The sequence below is a fragment of the Macaca mulatta genome, chromosome 5 (assembly GCF_049350105.2).
Source record: "Macaca mulatta isolate MMU2019108-1 chromosome 5, T2T-MMU8v2.0, whole genome shotgun sequence".
In the NCBI taxonomy this organism is placed as follows: domain Eukaryota; kingdom Metazoa; phylum Chordata; class Mammalia; order Primates; family Cercopithecidae; genus Macaca; species Macaca mulatta.
In genome coordinates this window covers 62,439,048-62,459,134 of record NC_133410.1, presented here as the reverse complement: position 1 = coordinate 62,459,134, position 20,087 = coordinate 62,439,048, and the positions used below count along the sequence as shown (strand labels likewise).

Genomic DNA, 20,087 nt, shown 5'->3' with positions numbered 1-20,087 from the left:
AATAATATCCTTATTTAACAGAAAAATTTAAAGGTATTTTTTCCTGTGTAGTCTAAGAATAAAAGGCAATAGCTGATTAAGTTTAGAGAACACTGAATCTTATCCCTTTTCTTCTTCTACCATTTCCTAGTTGGGCAACCATGCAAAGAAGCGAGATTTAGAAATGGAATGTTGAGGTGTGTTTAAGATGGTATTTGTCCAGGCTATTCAGGAACACCCAAACCCTGTCCTCAGCTCAACACTCTCTCCAAAAGATCATCGGAGAAATGTGTACACAGAGAAACAAAGACCAAGGTACCCTTTATTGTTGACTGAGGCTTTGTCTTCAAACCCAGAAGCAGGACACTGGTGAACTATGCAGAGCCTTCTGCTTTGTCTTCTAGCTGTGAATAGCCTTGCAGCAAAGCAAGCTGGTTGTACTAGGCCTGCTCTTTGTACTTGGAACCAAAATTGAATCATGGGTCTTCCTTCTCTTCTACAATGAAAGGCCAGAATATAGCTTTCAGTGGGAAAAACTCCTGTCTTGTATAAACCAAAAAGTATCTGAGACAAGTCTCAATCAATTTAGAAGTTTATTTTGCCTAGATTGAGGACATGCCTGTGACAGTGTGAGGAGGTCCTGACATGTGTCCAAAGTGGTCAGCTACAGCTTGGTTTTATACATTTTATACATAAGACATAAGTCAGTATATGTAAGATGTGCATTGGTTCAGTCCAGAAAGCCAGGACAACTCAAAGCAGGAGTGGAGGGTGGGGCGGGGAGATGGGCATCCAGGTCATAGATGGATTCCAAGATTTTCAGATTGGCAATTGGTTGAAAGAGTTTATCTAAAGACCTAGAATCCAGAGAAGAGAGTATCTGGGTTGAGATAAAGGGTTGTGGAGACCAAGTTTCTTCTTATGCAGATAAAACCTCCAGGTAGCAGGCTTCAGAGAGAATAGATTATAAATGTTTCTTAGCAGACTTAAAAAGGTGCCAGAAGATCAAGGAAAAGACCTGGAAAGGGAAAGGGATTCTCTATAGAATGCCAGTTATCCTCACAAGAGATAGCTTTGTAGGGCCGTTTCAAAATATGTCAAAGGAATATATTTTAGGGTAAAATACTTCAGTTTCTTTCAGGGCCTTCTATGTGCCATATGATACTATACTAGAGTAAGGCTGGAATTCTTTTATTCCTACAATAAAACTCTTTTATTGCTACAAAAAGTCTTAAGATCTCTGTTTCAATGTTAATGCTGGTCACTTGTGTATGAATTCCATGGGGAGGAGGGTATAATGAGGCGTGTCTTACCCTACCCTGACCCCACCCTTCCCATCATGGCCTGAACTAGTTTTTCAGGTTAACTTTGGAATGCCCTTGGCTGAGAGGAGGGGTCCATTTAGATGGCTGTGGGGCTTAGAATTTTTAGTTTACACTTGATAGTCGAAACAGAGCTGGTGTAGGATAATTGTCTTTAGAATTCAAAAAGTTCAGATAAGCCCCCTACTTCCCCATGTATGGAATAAGGGGGCTGCTCAAAGGTGTGGGGAGGGTGGAGATAGGAACAGCTTTCTATTAACCAAAGAAGCCAATTGTAGGCAATGTACTAGTCTCTAGCCATCATGCTCTCAGATTTCCAGAGCTGGAGACTGTGTGCTCCCATAGATACATATCGTTCTTGGTAGGTGAAACCTATTTCAAAACTCTCCTAGTGATAAATTTTCACAAGGCTGTCTTTGATGGCTTCCTTCTACATCCCAGCCCTTGTTGGAGGCTAATTTTAACCTAAGAAAAATATAATTGCTAAGATTATATTTATCTAAAGTAATGGAATATTAGGGTTTGGTTACCATTGGATGTTAAAGGTAGGAAGATACCAACTCAGACATAGCTTGGGTGTGGTGTGTACATTTCTATAACTTCTAATCTTTATAAAAATCTTTAATGTATGAGTTACGGCTGTAAAATATATTTTTAGTTTTTCACTGTCCTTTATTTCCCTTAAGGATTCCCTGCCAAGGGAGTGCTACATATATGTCATATTTGCAGCGAAATAGCAATTTATTGAGAAATTCATTATAGTAGGTTTTATTAGAGTAAAACACACATTGGGTGTGCATAGATAGATGCACAAATCATGTTTACTTGATGATTTTTCACAATGGGAACACACCTATATAATTGTCACTCAAATTATGAAACAGAACATGAGCAGTGTTATATATTTGTTTTTAAATTAATTAATTTCTTCTCTAGTTTTCATTTTCTTCCTTCTGCTTTCTTTGAATTTAATGTTCTGTTTTCTTATTTTTTGAGATAATTTATTTAGATCGTTAGACTTTAGCTTTTCTTTTTTTTAACATTGACAGTTAAGGGCATGAATGTTACTGAATGCATGTTTGCAGCTTCATTCTACAAGTTTTGATATGTCATGTGTTCATATTATGAGTAATACTGACTTTAACAAGCCAATGATACATATTATCTCTAGGACAAGTATATTGTTTTTAAAATAGATTCATTTAAATTCCCATTTTGAAATAAATATTTTATTTTATTTTATTTTTTTTTGAGACGGAGTCTCGCTCTGTCGCCCAGGCTGGAGTGCAGTGGCCGGATCTCAGCTCACTGAAAGCTCCGCCTCCCGAGTTTACGCCATTCTCCTGCCTCAGCCTCCCGAGTAGCTGGGACTACAGGCGCCCGCCACCTCGCCCGGCTAGTTTTTTGTATTTTTTAGTAGAGACGGGGTTTCACCGGGTTAGCCAGGATGGTCTCGATCTCCTGACCTCGTGATCCGCCCGTCTCGGCCTCCCAAAGTGCAAGGATTACAGGCTTGAGCCACCGCGCCCGGCCTGAAATAAATATTTTAAAAATATGAAGTTATTTCAAAGTCTGTGTCTGATAACCACAGTATATAATTTTCCTTTAAGGTTATTTCTAATTTGTGTTTTTCCCCCCTCTTGGGATTCCAGTCATTTGATTTTGTCTTCTATTATGTCTAACAACTTCTGATTAAATGTCAGATATAAAATATCCATAGTAGAGATAATTTTTATACTCTAGATGATATTATCTTCCTTCGGAGATTATATCTTTTGCTTTTGGCTGGCATTTGGGTTAGGGGCAGGTCACCTTAATATTCAGCCTGGAATTAAGCTGATTGGAAGCTGAATATAGTTTACCAAGTACATAGGCTTACAACCATCCACACAGAATCTAAATCTTGGGATTCACAGTCTCAGAGATACCCGCCATGATAGAGAAATATAATTGGGCCTATGAAACAGACTCTGAGTAAACTTATCTAACCAGCCACATAGATGAAAATGTCAAGTCTGGTTTTTTTCTATTTAATTGTCTTACTGTAAGAGAAAGAAGTCAACTTGCTTCCTGTCTTCATGGCACTTTAATCATCCCATTAGAAAGAAAGTCCCATTGAATTTATCAAACTCTAATTCATGAAATTGGCCACATTCCCTGAGGTACAGAGAAGAGGAATAAATAGGCAGAGGCAGAAACCTGGTAAGGTGAGGGAACACTTTTTTCTACCTTAAGATTTAATATTGTTGTTTGCATATGGTAAATGAATAAATTCATACTCAGAGAGCATAAATACCTACTAAGATGCTGTTAGACCTGGGCTCTCCCTTACACTTCTGAGTTTCTTGAATCTTAAGGTTCTACAGTATGTAATTATTTTCTAATACTATTATTTTCAGTACTACCTAAAAGCCAGTCTCAGTGAGATTAAAATGTCGAGTGGCCATAAAAATGCTTCTTTTAGACCAAGACATTTTTGAGAATGAAAAGAGGTACTATTAGTCATTACACCAGGACAATAGTGTAAACTGGGACTGTTATGGGCCAACTGGTAGGTATGATGATCTTACCTTACTACTGATACAGATACCTTCTGCAATGGAAGGTCGTGGAATTGGGTGACATTGAATGATTTTGAGCTTACCACATGAGTTTGTTTGAAAAATAAGAGCTGAAAATACCCAAAGACAATGGAAGGGTGGGGGACAGGAGAAAATTAGCAGGAAGAAGAGAAAATAAGCTAAGAAGAAGAAATGAAGAGAGGAAAGAACAATAAGAATGCCAGAAATCAGTTCTTTGCCCAGGAAAACAGGTGAATGTTAGCATGTGGACATGAGGCAGGGTAAATAGAAAACAGGTACAGATTTGAAGATTAAAATCATTCTCATAGAGGGGAAAAGATAATGTATAGAATGAGACAGCAATGGGTGTAAGCTTTGTAAAAAGAATGAGAAAGTATACTCAAGTTTAGATGATGTTATAATATCATTTATAGCAAGGACATTGAAGAGCCTACAGGATAACATTCTAGTAAATCAGATTTAAAGGACAAATCGTGAGTATTCCTGGTTATAAATAACACTTTATTATTGATGCAGTTATTTTAACATGTGCAGAAAAATGGCAGAGAAAAGGAGGTAGAGTTTAAATATCTGCCCAGTGACTGGGGAATACTATAATATCCTGGACCTACAGGTAATGCTGCAGGTCTGAGAGCAATGGTAAGGAAGCTAGGAGGACATAATATTAATCATATGATTATCCCACCCATATAGAAAACCTAAAATATGTAAACTGCTTTCATAGAAGGCAGAAGAATCCAAGACCTGAGTGGAGTGTGAAAGATTGAACTTTAAAAATAGCTGTGTGTGATGCATATTACTTGTGTATGAATAACTTTTCCATCATCACACAGAACTGTCATCTCAAGTTAAGTGACCTCTTATGCTAATACTGTGATAGCTGGGTGGTTGTTAGAAAACCACTCAGAAAATAAGAAAGGTTAAAAACATTGTAAGATAAAACATTTATAGCAGAAGGCAAAATATTACTTCTGAGTAACCATAGCATGACTATACTCTGGAAGAAAGAGTACAGGCTAGTGTGAAAGGAACCTGGAATGTAACATCTGGATTCACAGAGCTGATGTTAATAGCCTGGTAAAGACAAAAAGGTCACAAATCAGTGAACTAGTCAAAGTATTTTTGAATAATTGTAGTACCACAAGGTAGCCATTTAAAATTCACTCCTCTGAAGCCTACGTTGGCTAAAGGAATTTTTTTTTTTTTTCACTCTGTGTGTTCTTGTAGTTGACCGTGCATAAAGTCCAGGCTGGTTATTTTTTGAAGAAACAAGTTACTATCTATAAGAAAGGAATGTTCAATTTTACCTTAGCAATTCAGTCCAGGTGCATTTATTGTGATTTCAACCTGATATGAAAGCCATATATTCTATTTTTGTTTTATCTTTTATTGTTCTTTATATTTCCTGGTCCTATTTACCTTTTTGTTTAATCTTTAAATTTTTTTCTAGTACTTTATTATTGTTCACAGTTTATTGTATAAGCCTAGAATTGGTTTTCATACTTTAGCCATTACTTTTCCTTTATCAGATATTATTGTACTTGGAAAAGATAACGTGTGAATCAGTGTTTGATAAACCAAAATTACGGGAGAGATTTTTAAACTTTGACTTAGAGAAGAACCTTTTTTGAACTCTGTCACTAGGTGTGATTGGTGTGTCTTGTGACCTCCCATTGCACAGTGTACTTTGCATATGGCATTTATGTTTCCTTTTTCATTGCAGCATTACAGGGTGTCTGTTTTCTACAGTGCCTTCCTATTACCAGGCTTTGAACACTGTAGGCACCCATAAAGTCTGAGGACAATTAAGTACACTTGAGAGTGGGATTAGATGGAAGATGAGAAAATTTCTGTCCAAAGCAGAATTTTCTATTCTGATTCTATATTATAATGTGCTTTATTTATTTCCCCATGGGAGATAAAGCATTCCTAGGTATACTAAAGTTTCAAAAAAAAAAAAAAATCTGTAGTATAGACAGTTGTTTAATTTCATTTAACCTGCTGTTCCTCACATTTATCTGACAAATATATTTTGTATCTGGGCTCTGCAGTAGACAGAAATGCACCTCAAATTAATTGAAGCCCAAAAGGAGATTTAGTGGCTTATGTAACTGGGAAGAATTCTTGGTGAGTTCACAGAACAGACAAGCTGCAGGATGTCACTGACTGAGACTGGAGACTCAACATTCTTTCTCTTCATCCATTTTCCTCTTTTGACTCTGCTGGTTTCATTTTGGGTGCTGACCCCACTCTTTCCTGGTGTGGATGGTCTTGTGCTCTTTCAACATGATGGGGAACAACCACAGCTGAAAGGGAACATGTTGATTTCTACACTTCTAGATACTGATTTTTCCAAAAGATTTGGTCCCTGTGATTGGCCTCCATCCTGTAGACCAATCACTCTTGTCAGGGGAGGAGTTTACTAAGATTGGCTATATCTAGGTCTTTTGTCCACATATGTGGCCTGGGTGGGATGTGTAGAAGCCACTTCTTTAAGAAGAGAGTTAGGAAGACTTGTTGGGAAGAGCAGAAATAATAGCCATCACTCATCATTCAACAAATATTTATTGAACCTGTTTCCTCAGCTCCTCAGGCACTTTTCTAGGCACTAGGGACATAACACTGAACAAAATAAATGAATATTCCTACCTTCAGGGAGGTTACATTGCAGTGTAATAAAAAGGCAACATTCGAATAAAATGAATAAAAATGATAAGGAAAACAGTATGTTTGACTACAATAAGTACAAGGCAGATAAAATAAAGCAGAAGAGTAGAAGTATCTGTGGGGAGAAGGGAGTTGAAATTTTAGTGTGTCCAGGGAAAGCCTCTCTGATGAGAATGTAACAATTAATATCAGAAGGAAGTGAAGGAGGGAGCCCTGCATACATCCCATTCAGAGGACACAGCAGATATGAAGGACCTGGGGCAAGTGTGCCTGGTGTGTCTGAAGGAGGACATAGAGAGTAGAGTGTCGGCATGGAGAAGACCATGGAGGACACGGAGGGTAGAGTGTGGGCAGTAGGTTCCAGATTTAACCTTAAAAATCCTAACTTTTGGGGGCATTTTATGGTCTTCTGGTCTGATTTCTAGTGCTACAGAGTCTATTCCTTCATAATATTTATTACAGCTGGATTATGTGAGAGCAGCTGTTCAGGCACCACATATTTTTATTTTAGAATAGCTATTGGTTTCTCTTAGCTATTGCCTTAAAATATATACTCCTAATTTTTGAGTACAGGTATAGTGATTGCAGTACTGGTAAAATGATTTATGGACGAATATAGTCAACTGTGAGATAATCTGCATGTGTTGTGAGCAACGTAGTTGCTGTGACAAATCCAGTCAGTAGGTTCCAGATTGAACCTTAAAATCCTTATTTCTTTGGGCATTTTATGGTCTTTTGGCCTGATTTTAGTGCTACAGAGTCCATTCCTTCATAATATTTATTACAGCTGAATGATATGCAAAGCAACTGTTTGTTACCGTGGAGAATAAACTGCTCTTACCCTTGTGAAACTTGGGAAAAGACACTTTGGCAAAAATGTGATTCAGAAATGAGCACTTATGAAGTTTCCAGGGAATTGGGCTGAGATAGTAGAAAGTCTTGTGCTGAGCTCTAAAGGCTGTTTATAAAAGACAGACGTGAGGAAAAGGCAGTTTTTGATAAGAAGTGTAGGAGTGTAAGCATATAAAACAGAAGAGGATTATGATCAGGTCAGCTGCCTAACTCAAGCAAGAAGTCTGCTGGAGAAAATGGGAAGTGAAATCAGATTATTAGAGACCTTTGTGTCTGTGTTCATAATGGGAACTCTCTCTGGAGAGAGTTTGAGGAAGATTATTCTAGAAATGTTATGTCATGTGGGTTTGGGTCACTTGGCCATATTCCACACTCTGCTCTGTGTTATAGGGGACAATTTATAATTGCAACTTCCTTAGGTAATAATAACAGTCTTGGCAACTTGATGTTTTTTTAGACCCTTCCCATGGCTATTCTTTTCGTATCTGTAAGATGTAAAAAAGTTTTTTTTTAAATATTAGTATTTCTTGAAGGATTAATGGGAGAAACTTTGGAAAATTCCCTACTGCTTAGAAGTGATTTTGTTTGTAGCATGTAAGATATATATACCTTCTCTTTGCTTCTTTTTTTTCTTTTTCTTTTCTTGGTTTCCACTAAATTCTTAGCCCTAAGTTCCTTGCTTTTTTGCCTCACAGCTTTCTTCTTATATGAAGTGTCAAATTAAAAAAAAATCTATAAAAAACCTACAGAGGGTTATGGAGCTTAGGGATTAGTTCTCATGTCACTTGTTTTCCCTAATTAAGAACTCTGAAATGGAAGTTGAAAATGTTGGTATAACCTTTTTATTAATGGGGAAATGGGGTCATGCCTGCCACTTCCATCTCCACAACAATGCATTATATAAAATGTTAAGTTCACTGGTACTTTTGATTTGAAGGGAGGGACATTTATATTGGATAAGTATATATCAGAGGTCTGTGTCTTTTGGATGGTCTTCCAAAATTCTTATCTCCATTCTTCCATAATTGTTGAAATATTTTTATTAAGCTGTACTGCAGAATAACACCTATAAGATAAGCTTTCAAAGTGACTGTGTTAAGCAGCCTTCATTCTCCAAGAAAACCACTTTGTGCCTTCTTTTCTCAAAGTCCCACACAACTTCCTCCTTCTCACCATTAGCTCACTAGTACTGAACTGCAAAAATAAGTCCTCAGAAATCTGCGTCGTCGTCCCACCAAATCTCCCAATCTCCCCCATTAGTCCCATCTAGTCTGCTTTCCCTGGTTAGGACTGATAAACTCTGTGTGTTCCCATCTGTAACTAACTTTTCTACCTGTGATGTGGATATTGTCTCTTTTCAGTAGTTTAAAGATGCTTAAACTGCTTCTGCACTTATCCCCTATCTCTCCTGCAGCATTCATCTGTCTCTACTAGATCATTCTCACTTACATTCCAAAAGTGCTGTAATATCTCCCATTAGAAAAAAGAAATCTGTAAACTTCTTTAAATTTCTTGTGGATTCTGGATATTAGCCCCTTGTCAGATGGATAGATTGCAAAAAATTTCTCCCATTTTGTAGGCTGTCTGTGCACTCTGGTGATAGTTTCTTTTGCTCTGCAGAAGCTCTTTAGTTTAATTCGATCCCATTTATCAATTTTGGCTTTTGTTGCCATTGCTTTTGGTGTTTTTAGTCAAGAAGTCTTTAGCTGAGAGCCGGGAGGAACTTCTCTAAGACTCAGGAATTCTACTTTTAGTTATACATATTAAACAAGCTCAAATATTGAGGTCATAAGGAAAATATTATAAGGTGTTCATTGCAACACTGCAGAAATATTTATAACTGCCAAATAGTAGGATGTATAAGTTGTGATATATTTATACAGTGAAGTAGTATGCAGCCCTTAAAATGAATATAGTAGAGCTACTTTCATCAGTGTGGATTTCTCTCAAAAGCATAATGTTGAATTCAAAAAGCAAGGTAAAGAATGATGCATTGAGTATGATACTATTTATAAAGAGCTTAAATGCCTGAGAAATAATACTATATCACATGTATGCCCATACACAAGTATAATACATTTTACATAAGAATTATAAACACTGGTTTTAGAACCCTAGGGAAAAAGTGAAGGAAATGGAGTTGGAATGTACTCAATTGTAGTTGTGGGATGTTTTTTCTTTAAAAATGAAGATTGAAACAAACATGACATAAGGGTAAGATCTGATAAAGTTGAGTGGTTGATACACAGGAATTTGTTATTACATACTCTATTTCGCAGGTACTTTTGAAATTTTTTTCAGGTAAAAAGTATAAAACTAATACAACAATTTTAAAAATAAAATGATTGCTACCAAAACACAGCAACAACAAAAAAAAAACCCCTTCAGACTGGTAGCTTTAAACAATTTTAAAGCTTGAGCTCCTTCTAAATTCACAAAGTCTTTCAGCACTCTTTTTCAACTGGGCCTCCTCTTCAGAGGTTAGCTTGATCTTTATAAGATCTGTAATACTGTTCTGTCCCAGGATACAAGGAATGCTAAGGAATATTACTTCATTTATCCCATAAAAGCCCTTAATTATGGTGGAAACTGGATGCACCCTCCTAAGATTATTCAAAGAGGAAGTCAAATTGTCTCTGTTTGCAGATGACATGATTATATATTTAGAAAACCCCATCGTCTCAGCCCCAAATCTCCTTAAGCTGATAAGCAACTTGAGCAAAATCTCAGGAGACAAAATCAATGTGCAAAAATCACAAGCATTCCTATACAACAATAATAGACAAACAGAGAGCCAAATCATGAGTGAAATTTCATTCACAATTGCTACAAAGAGAATAAAATACCCAGGAATACAACTGACAAGGGATTTGAAGGGCCTCTTCAAGGAGAACTACAAACCACTGCTCAACAAAATAAGAGAGGACATAAGCAAATGGAAAAATATTCCATGCTCATGGATAGGAATAATCAATATTGTGAAAATTTGGCCACACTGCCCAAAGTAATTTATAGATTCAATGCTCTTCCCATCGAATTACCATTGAATTTCTTCACAGAATTGGAAAAAACTACTTTAAATTTCATATGGAACCACATAGTCAAGACAATCCTAAGCAAAAAGAACAAAGCTGGAGACATCACGCTACCTGACTTCAAACTATACTACAAGGCTACAGGAACCAAAACAGCATGGTACTGGTACCAAAACAGATATATAGACCAATGAAACAGAACAGAGGCCTCAGAAATAACACCACACATCTACAACCATCTGATCTTTGACAAACCTGACAAAAACAAGCAATGGGGAAAGGATTCCCTATTTAATAAATGGTGTTGGGAAAACTGGGTAGCCATATGCAGGAAACTGAAACTAGATCCCTTCCTTACACCTTATACAAAAATTAACTCAAGATGGATTAAAGACTTAGATGTAAGACCTAAAACCATAAAAACCCTAGAAGAAAACCTAGGCAATACCATTCAGTACATAGGCATAGGCAAAGACTTCATGACTAAAACACCAAAAGCAATGGCAACAAAAGCCAAAATTGACAAATGGGATCTAATTAAACTAAAGAGCTTCTGCACAGCAAAATAAACTATTATCAGAGTGAACAGGCAACCTACAGAATGGGAGAAAATTTTTGCAATGTATCTGTCAAAGGACTAATATGCAGAATCTACAAAGAACTTAAACAAATTTACAAGAAAAAAACAAACTACCCCATCAAAAAGTGGGCAAAGGATATGAACAGACACTTCTCAAAAGAAGACATCTATGCAGCCAACAAACATATGAAAAAAAGCTCATCATCACTGTTCATTAGAGAAATGCAAATCAAAACCACAATAAGATACCATCTCACACCAGTTAGAATGGCGATCATTAAAAAGTCAGGAAACAACAGGTGCTGGAGAGGATGTGGAGAAATAGGAATGCTTTTACACTGTTGGTGGGAGTGTAAATTAGTTCAACCATTGTGGAAGACAATGTGGCAATCCCTCAAGGATCTTGAACTAGAAATACCATTTGACCCAGCAATCCCATTATTGGGTATGTACCCAAAGGATTATAAATCAATCTCCTATAAAGACACATGCACATGTATGTTTATTGCGGCACTGTTCACAATAGCAAGAACTGGGAACCAATCCAAATGCCCATAAATGATAGACTGGATAAAGAAAATGTGGCACATATACACCATGGAATACTATGCAGCCATAAAAAACGATGAGTTCATGTCCTTTGCAGGGACATGGATGAAGCTGGAAATCATCATTCTCAGCAAAGTAGCAGAAGAACAGAAAACCAGTTACTGCATGTTCTCACTCATAAGTGGGAGTTGAACAATGAGAACACATGGACACAGGGAGGGGAACATCATACACGGGGGCCTAATAGGGAGTCAGGGTTATGGGAGGGGTAGTATTAGGAGAAATACCTCATGTAGATGACGGGTTGATGGGTGCAGCAAACCACCATAGCAGGTGTATACCTATGTAACAAACCTACGCGTTCTACACATGTACCCCAGAAATTAAAGTATATAAAAAATATTTTGCACTAACCTAATAGAAGACTATTGACTAGATTAACCAGCTCATGCAATGTGAATTATTGACCAGTATGAAACAGAGACCAAAGTCAGTGCTGGCTACTACTTAGGAGATGCAAAGATAATTCCTCTGGTGGACTTCTAGATTCATTTTCATTGCTCAATGACTTAGAGATAATTAATTCTCAAAAATATTCATTTGAAATAAATTCTGACAAGTTATCCATAATCCTTCCAGAATTCACTAATAAATCAAATGCACCTTTTTTTTCCTTGTAACTTCCCATTGACAATGTCATGTCATTAAAACCCAGGCTATGTGTGGTTGCTCTTTCCCACTGCAGTGAAAGACATCTCAATGGGAAATGAGTTTGCCTATTAAAAAATGTTCGTTGTTGTTTTCTATTTAAAAAAAAAAGATTATTCAAAATAATTTCTGTTAAATCAGCTACAGATAGGCCAATGGCCCAATTAGTACACCTTTCGTTTTAGTACACCTCATAGCCACAGGTAATCACTTCTTTGTGGACTTTTCCCCATTGTTCAGGATCTTTATCAGTTCCTGTATCTGAATTCAGATCCTTCAGAGGGACGCCGGCAATACTGACTTCACTCCACACAGGAACACTTGAGTCCTCATGCTCTCCAAGAATCCACCTATGACAGCTTTCAGAGTGGATATCAAGCCTTTGCCCAGTGAAGAAACGTAAAGGGGGAGTGTCCAGATTACAGCCAATTCCAGTAACACGGTTTTGGGGAAATGCACTCAATTTCCAGGATACATAAGTTACAATATCCACTAAATTAGAAACTAGTATCAGTTTGTGGTGGCGATTGTATTGGGTAATACTGGAAATAATTACTTTAAAAATGGTCACATTTCATTGAAGTATATCAAGGCGTGTTTCTCCTGTTGCTGGTACACCTGCTGTAATAATGACTAGGTTGGACTTTGCAGTGACACTGTAATCTTTGCTGGAAACAATGTTTGGCATTTTTATGAAAGGGCTGCCATGTTGAAGATCCATTGTCTCACCCTTCAATTTGCCTTCGTCAGCATCCACAAAGGCAAGTTTATCACCCAAACCTTCTAATAAGATGCTGAGAGCACAGGCCATGCCAACTGATCCAGTTCCTATAATGGAGATCTTACTGGGATGAGCGGCCCCCTCCAAAGTGAAATTCTTGGCAAGTTCACGCTTGGCAGTCACCATCTTGGAAATGGGAGTGAAGGCCCAGCCGCCCCCCGACAAAGGAAATGAGCTCCTGCAGCACCTATTCTCTCGCTGGTGGGCAGTACTCCTGCAGCCCAGCTCATGGTCGGTAGCTCACGCAAGAAGCAGATCGAGGAAAGCAGTGGCAGAAATCTTGAGGTGCGGAAGAAACCGTGAGGGTTTGAAGGCGCCCTCGCCCTCTGCTACTGCGGCTGTGCAAGGCCACTCCCAGCTCGTGCAGGGCTCACAGAGACCTGGCCCCTTAATATGTTGTTTTTGGTTTTACAAATATGTGATATTTTTTACACCATTAAGACAGTTCCGAAAAAATGGATTGTGATCATTAAGGCTAAAAGTAATTTTAACTTTGCCTTTCAAAGTGCCATATTTTGTTGCTTAGAGAAGCGTTGCACCTTTGCAGTTATTTTTGTCATGGTGCTCAAACATGCTGAAACTAAGTAGGATAGATGCAAAGAGAAAGAGATGAGAGTTCTAATCTCCACTCCACACTTGGACTTTAAGAAGTTTGACTATGTGAGCTTCTTTTAAAAAGTCAGTATTACAATATGATAATAAGATTTGTCCTAACTACTTTATAAGGTTCCTGTGAGAAAGTCAGGGTGAAAAGTCTATGGAGCTTTAAAAAGAGTATTGTAACTATTTGACAAACTATGTCATTGAGTCAGTGACAAAACCAAGTCTTATGATTTTTCCTTCTTCATGAAAATGATGCATTAAAATTAAAGAAATAAAAGCTTAGAAGTCCTCAATTATCTGCTTTTTTGAAGATAAGATAGTCATGGATAAATGAAATCAATCGATAACTAGTAATGTTTAGATAATCTCAAATCCTTCTACTAGAACTGTAGTAACATTTATTCAAAATCTAATGTCTGCCTCTTTCCCCAATCACCATCTCCTTTATAATTAAAAAGTGAGGACTATGAAAAACAAAAAGGCTTAACCCATGAATTAAAATGATATTTCTCTATCATATATATAAAATGATATACTGAAATTTTGCCTTACAACTTTTTAAACTACATTTTCTTTAAGTTGGCAAGTCTTAATATGTGTTTACCTATTTATATTATCCCAAATAAGAAATTTGATGGAATCTTTTCACTTCTCAACCAGTTGTTTAATATTTGGTACCAAGATGCGTTCTATTTGTAAATATAATAGTTCTATCTCAAAAAAGAAAGAAAGAAATAAAGAAAGAAATCTATTTTATTCCCTCCTCCCCTAGCTTCCTCATTTTCTCAGCTTTACTTGGTAGCAACATTTCTCAAAACAATTATCTTTACTCTCTAGTGTCCACTGTAACTGCTCCTGTCAAGATCCCGAGCCAGGCGCGGTGGCTCACGCCTGTAATCCCAGCACTTTGGGAGGCTGAGGCGGGTGGATCCCAAGGTCAGGAGTTCGAGACCATTCTGGCCAATATGGTGAAACTCTGTCTCTACTAAAAATACAAAAAAATTAGCCAGGCATGGTGGCATGTTCCTGTAGTCCCAGCTACTCGGGAGGCTGAGGCAGAAGAATCACTTGAACGCGGGAGGCAGAGGTTGCCGAGAGCCGAGATAGCGCCACTGCGCCACTGCACTCCAACCTGGGAGACAGAGCAAGACTCCATCTCAATTAAAAAAAAAAAGAAAAAAAAAATCTCCAGCACCTCCATCTTGCCAAATTCATTGGTCCATTCTTAGCTGCCATCTTACCTGAACCTTCAGCAGCCTGTGATTTAACTGATTCACTCTCCTTATTGAGCTGTTTCTTCACTTGGCTACTGTTGAAGTCCTGGTTTTCTTCTCGTTTTTCAGTGTTCTCTGCCTATATATTCTCCTATTCCTATAAAAGTTAGGGTGACCCAAGACTTACCTCTTACCCCTCTTCTCTGTCTACACTCACACCCAGGATTGTGCCATCCTGTCTTATGGTACCAAATACTGTTTACATGGTGATGTCTCCCAGATTTACGTCTTCCTGCACCGTCTTTCTCCTTGGGCTTTTGGTAGGTAATTCCTGCCTAAAACTTCCAAAGCTCCTTATTGTGGCCTATCGGGTCCTACAGTCGGGTTCACCCCTTACGTATGCAACTTCTTTACCTGCTGTTTTCTCTCCTTTGCTCCTTCAGTTTCCATCACACTGGGCTTCTTACTTTTCCTATAACTGCCAGGCAGCTTCTTGTCACAAAGTCTTTGTATTTCCCATTCTTTTGGCCTAGAATGTTCTTTCCTCTGATTGTTGCATAGCTTGTATCTTTACTCCATTGTCAAATGTATTTCTTCAGAGGCCTTCCCCTATCACTCTGTCTAAAATAGTACCTTTTTTACTTGTTTTATTTTTTTTCTTAGTATTTATCAGCACTTTATATTTTATTTTTCCCCTGTGGTAATAGGAGTCTAGGAGGGCATGTAATTAGTCTATCCACCCCTGTTTCCCTAAGGCTTATAGCATTGCCTGGCTTATAGTAGATTTTCAGCAAGTTTTCGTTGAGTGAATGAATATGTAAATGAATGGAGTTGTATGATACATTGTTTTATATGTAAACCGTGTGATTATTCCCTCAATATTTTTGAATCCAAGGTATAGATAAATGTATACTATAATAGAATGTTTAAACATAATATAAAAGTGGCTAGCTAGAACATGTTGCATGTAAATTTGTAAAAAGGTATTTCCTATGAGTGATACATGCGAAGGCTCTTTTTGTTCCCTTCTCTGGAAGTAAATTGTGTTTCCTTGGTTCTTCTCATGCAGCTGAAGAATAAGTTCATGAAAAAATTGCCACGTGATGCAGAAGCTTCCAACGTGCTTGTTGGGGAGGTTGACTTTTTGGATACTCCTTTCATTGCCTTTGTTAGGCTACAGCAGGCTGTCATGCTGGGTGCCCTGACTGAAGTTCCTGTGCCCACAAGGTAAGCTGCTCTCCTATCTGCTGGGCTCTACAATGTGCTAATAGGGTTATCTCCTCCCACTCAGGCTGGAGAATCAATAGAATGAGGAAATATTTAGTGCAAACACATTGGAGACATTTAACTTTAAATAATGACTGACTTTTATACTATCAAATTTATTGGCACTTATATAATAATAAAATAGCAATTATAATAGTTTATTGGGCAATGTACTAGGTTCTTCTTATGGATTATTCTACTTAATCCTTATAATAATCTTTTAAGGGACAAACTGTAGTTATCTGGTTTTTACAGATGAAGAAAGGTCTACGAATTTAAGTAACTTGTCCGAGGTCATACAGTTAGTAAATGGTTCAGAGGTCATAGTTGCTTTCATTTACTCTGTTTTATCAGATAATTGGTAGTGGGTTTATATACACACACATATATATGTTAAAATCATCAAGCCGTATACTTAAATTTGTGTACTTCACTATTATGTTTTGTCGCAAATTTTTATTTTGAAGTGAAGTATGTTAATGTTATCATAATCACGTACTCATTTCACTGCATAGTACCTGAGAAGTCATCCTCTTCATCTACCTCTGAAACTGAGCTCCACAGAGTTATGAAGCTTGACTTGGGAGTGCAATCAGTTGACTAGAAGTTAATGTTTCACTTAAATTTGTGCTGCAGACAGTTTAAAGAAAACTTGTAGTCTTTAGATTGACAGAAAATTGTCATGAGTAGGACTTTTTTGTGGTTTGGGGCAGGGGAGTTGTTTTCTGTGGGTTCCAGGGCAAGGACAGGTGAATTTCCTTTAGGTTTCCTCATGTGAGCAGGAAGGGCTGTGAATCCTCCTCAGTGAAACATGGATCCTCCTCAGCTCCGATGGTCTGAGCATGATTAACCAACAGTGTAAAGAGGCTCAAGATTTCTTTAGAGCATGGTTAGGAGGAAAATTAAAAGAAAATTTTCTCTAGGCCTCTCAATTCATAGATTGCAGGCCATTCTTCCTCATCATACAGGTATTTTTTCAACCCATTTATATATTTCTTAGACACTTAAAATAGGAATGATACATAGGGCTGTGACTGGACAAATAGTAGTAGGAAAGAGATGATCATAGCTTATTCACTTAATAGGATTATGATGATTTGTGTTTTCTGTAACATAGCTTTTTGCTTGAAGACATTCCAACAGAGCCTTGTGGTTCTATCTGTGCAGTCACCTGGTGAACAGCTGACTCAGATAATGGCTGAAGTCCAGCTCTGTGCCCTATGGCTTTATTTATGTCTCTCTGGACTAACTTTACTAGGGGTTGAAAGAAAAATCATGCCGAGAAGTGTTAAAGAAAATTGCTCTTGGCTTTTCATTTTTATTACCATTTTTCTTCAGAAGGTACAAATAAAAAATATTTTAAAAGGCTTTTTATTTAACAAAATATGCATGCATTGAGTGGCAAATCATGACCATTTTTGTGTTCTGCTTATCATTTACTTCTGTCTGCTCACTGACTTTTTTCTTTTATACTGGATGGTAGGGCTAGTGTAGAGGTAAAATACAGCGTCACTTAAATTAGCAAAAGGAGCCAGGCAATTCAAGTCAATGTAATTCAGTAATATTATATAACTATTTCAGGGCAATAATCTGAACAATATATCCTTGTATGTTAACATTTTTCAAGGAAATAGTTTCATTCATTTGCTGTCCTCTAAACTGGTACAAGCCATAATCACTAAGTAGGGAGTCTCATTAGTATTTTTTGTGTAGGTAATGTGGGGCCATTTACAGTGTCTGCATCCTGTGAAATCCAATAAAGGAAATCCCACAAGAAATGTGGTAGGCATTATGAAGGACTGCATCTACATTTCATGATGTGTTTTCATGTGCTTGCTACTGTATTGTACTGAAAGGAAACCTGAAAAATCTGTGTTTGCACATATCTTTTTGTGGTCATTTTCCCTTTTAAAGGTGTAGGAAAGTTATGCTGCCATTATTAATGATTATTACTATTGCTAATAAACAGCATTATCACCATGCACCTTCTAGGAAATATGGCTCTAGCAGCTCTCATTTCTTGTGTAGAGTTCACCAATTTCACTATTTACTCTGTTACTTGCTTGATCTGTTTTAGCCTCCACTTACAGCTGGATGACTATCAGCTGGGTGGATGTCTATATATGTAGGGGCCCCTCTTGCCATTCATGTGAAAGGAAACAAACCCTGTTCTTTGATCTTTAGTGACTTGATAGGATATGTTTATGATTTTCCTAGTATCTTACAGGCACTTTGCTTGCCGTCATCTTATGTCTGTCCACAGAGGCCACTTTCTCTCTCTCTCTCTCTCTCTCTCTCTCTCTCTCTCTATATATATATATATATATATATATTTTTTTTTTTTTGGGGGGGGGTGTGGGATGGAGTCTTGCTCTGTCACCCAGGCTGGAGTGCAGTGGCGTGATCTCAGCTCACTGCAACTCCCGCCTCCCTGGTTCAAGCAATTCTCCTGCCTCAACCTCCTGAGCAGCTGGGTTTACAGGTGCGGGCCACCACACCCAGCTAATTTTTGTATTTTTGTAGAGACGGGGTTTCACCATGTTGGCCAGACTGTTCTCAAACTCCTGACCTCAAGTTATCCACCCGCCTCAGCCTCCCAAAGTGCTGGGATTACAGGTGTGAGCCACCGCACCCAGCCTCATTCATATTTTTGAGCTATATAGGGGATGTATGTTCTTCTTCTTATACCATTTTACAGTTGAGAGATGAAGGCAAAGGGAAGATTCAGCATCAGTGCTGGGAATAGAACTTTAAATAGATTTCTGAATCTGAGGCAAGAGTTTTAGGGAGAGCCTAGGGAGATTCTAGAAAGGATTGGAACAAAATGTTTTAGGGTTCTCTTAGAAAGAAGAATAAAAACCCTAGTTTGTGCTTTTCTGATCTTGATTTGCACATGTAATGCAATTGGTTGTTAAGTAAGCTCCAGACTGTTAAAAATTTAAAATGTTTACCTTCTTAGTAGCACTGTAAGATTTTATATATATGTGTGTGTGTGTGTGTGTGTGTATATATATATGTTACAAGTAATTATTTATGTTAAAGAAGTAGTTTGTGATTGTCAAAACCATTAAAAACACTTAGAGGGATTGGGATGGAGGTCCTGCTAGTTCAATTTTGTCATATCCACCAGTTTAATTGCTAGCTGCTATTAGTATTTACCGCATGTAATGCAGTTGGTTATGGTGGGTTTGTGGGCCTCATGAATCCATTATGGAAGCCACAGTTTAGCCACATTTTCCAAAGCTGATAAAGATGAATAATGGGTTATTGAATTCACTGTTGTTTTCAGAGAAGGATATAAAGGATTGGTACATGCTGAGTTTATGCTAGAAATAGCTGTGATGTATCAGGAAAGAGGGGGATGCATATCTTTTCCGAAAACATCAAGTGGTTTAGGAAGGCTAGCTCCTTTTCTCATATGATGCTCTGTTTCTGCCTATAATTATTTTGTGAATGTGAGTATAGGCCATTGGTTCCGGACACAGATTATTTGGTTAATATTTCCTTTTGTCGTGGAGAATGCTGGAGGCATCCTCTGCAGGCATAATTAACTATATGAAAAAGCTCAGAAAAGTAGAAAAGGGCCTCATGAAGATTCTTCAGATAACTAGTCGGTGTTAAAAATTGTAACTCTGACTTATTTCTATTTATGAGTGAATAAAAGGAACTTGGTAACATAATTTTTTTTCCCAAGCTGTCAAAGTAGGCTGTGCCCTTGCAGTCACACAAATGTGATGTTTACTCTAATTTGTTAATAAAGAAAAAAGCTTCTGGATAAAAATAACATCTGTCCATTGACAAAAAACAGCTTGGGTCATGAAAGGAGTTTTCAGTACATTATAAAAGCCGAGTTTGACAGGATGTACTTCAATCATAAAAGTTGTAACAGCTTTCGCTTCTTTGAAGGTTAAAGGAGAGAAAACATATTTCAGGCAGAGGGAACTTCGAC

The 20,087-nt window shown here is 37.6% G+C and overlaps 1 protein-coding gene and 1 pseudogene across 4 annotated transcripts in view; one reads left to right on the top strand and one right to left on the bottom strand.

Moving 5' to 3' along the window:
• The window catches only part of LOC114678330 (L-lactate dehydrogenase A-like 6B), a 31,950-nt pseudogene extending 18,540 nt beyond the window's left edge, over window positions 1-13,410 (bottom strand).
• The window catches only part of SLC4A4 (solute carrier family 4 member 4), a 430,044-nt gene that overhangs the window by 276,655 nt on the left and 133,302 nt on the right, over window positions 1-20,087 (top strand). For all 4 annotated transcript variants that reach the window (XM_078003501.1, XM_078003500.1, XM_015138561.3 and 1 more), the window contains one exon: window positions 15,942-16,099. In XM_078003501.1, coding sequence (XP_077859627.1) covers window positions 15,942-16,099 — 158 coding nt within the window. The remainder of the gene's footprint in view (window positions 1-15,941; window positions 16,100-20,087) is intronic.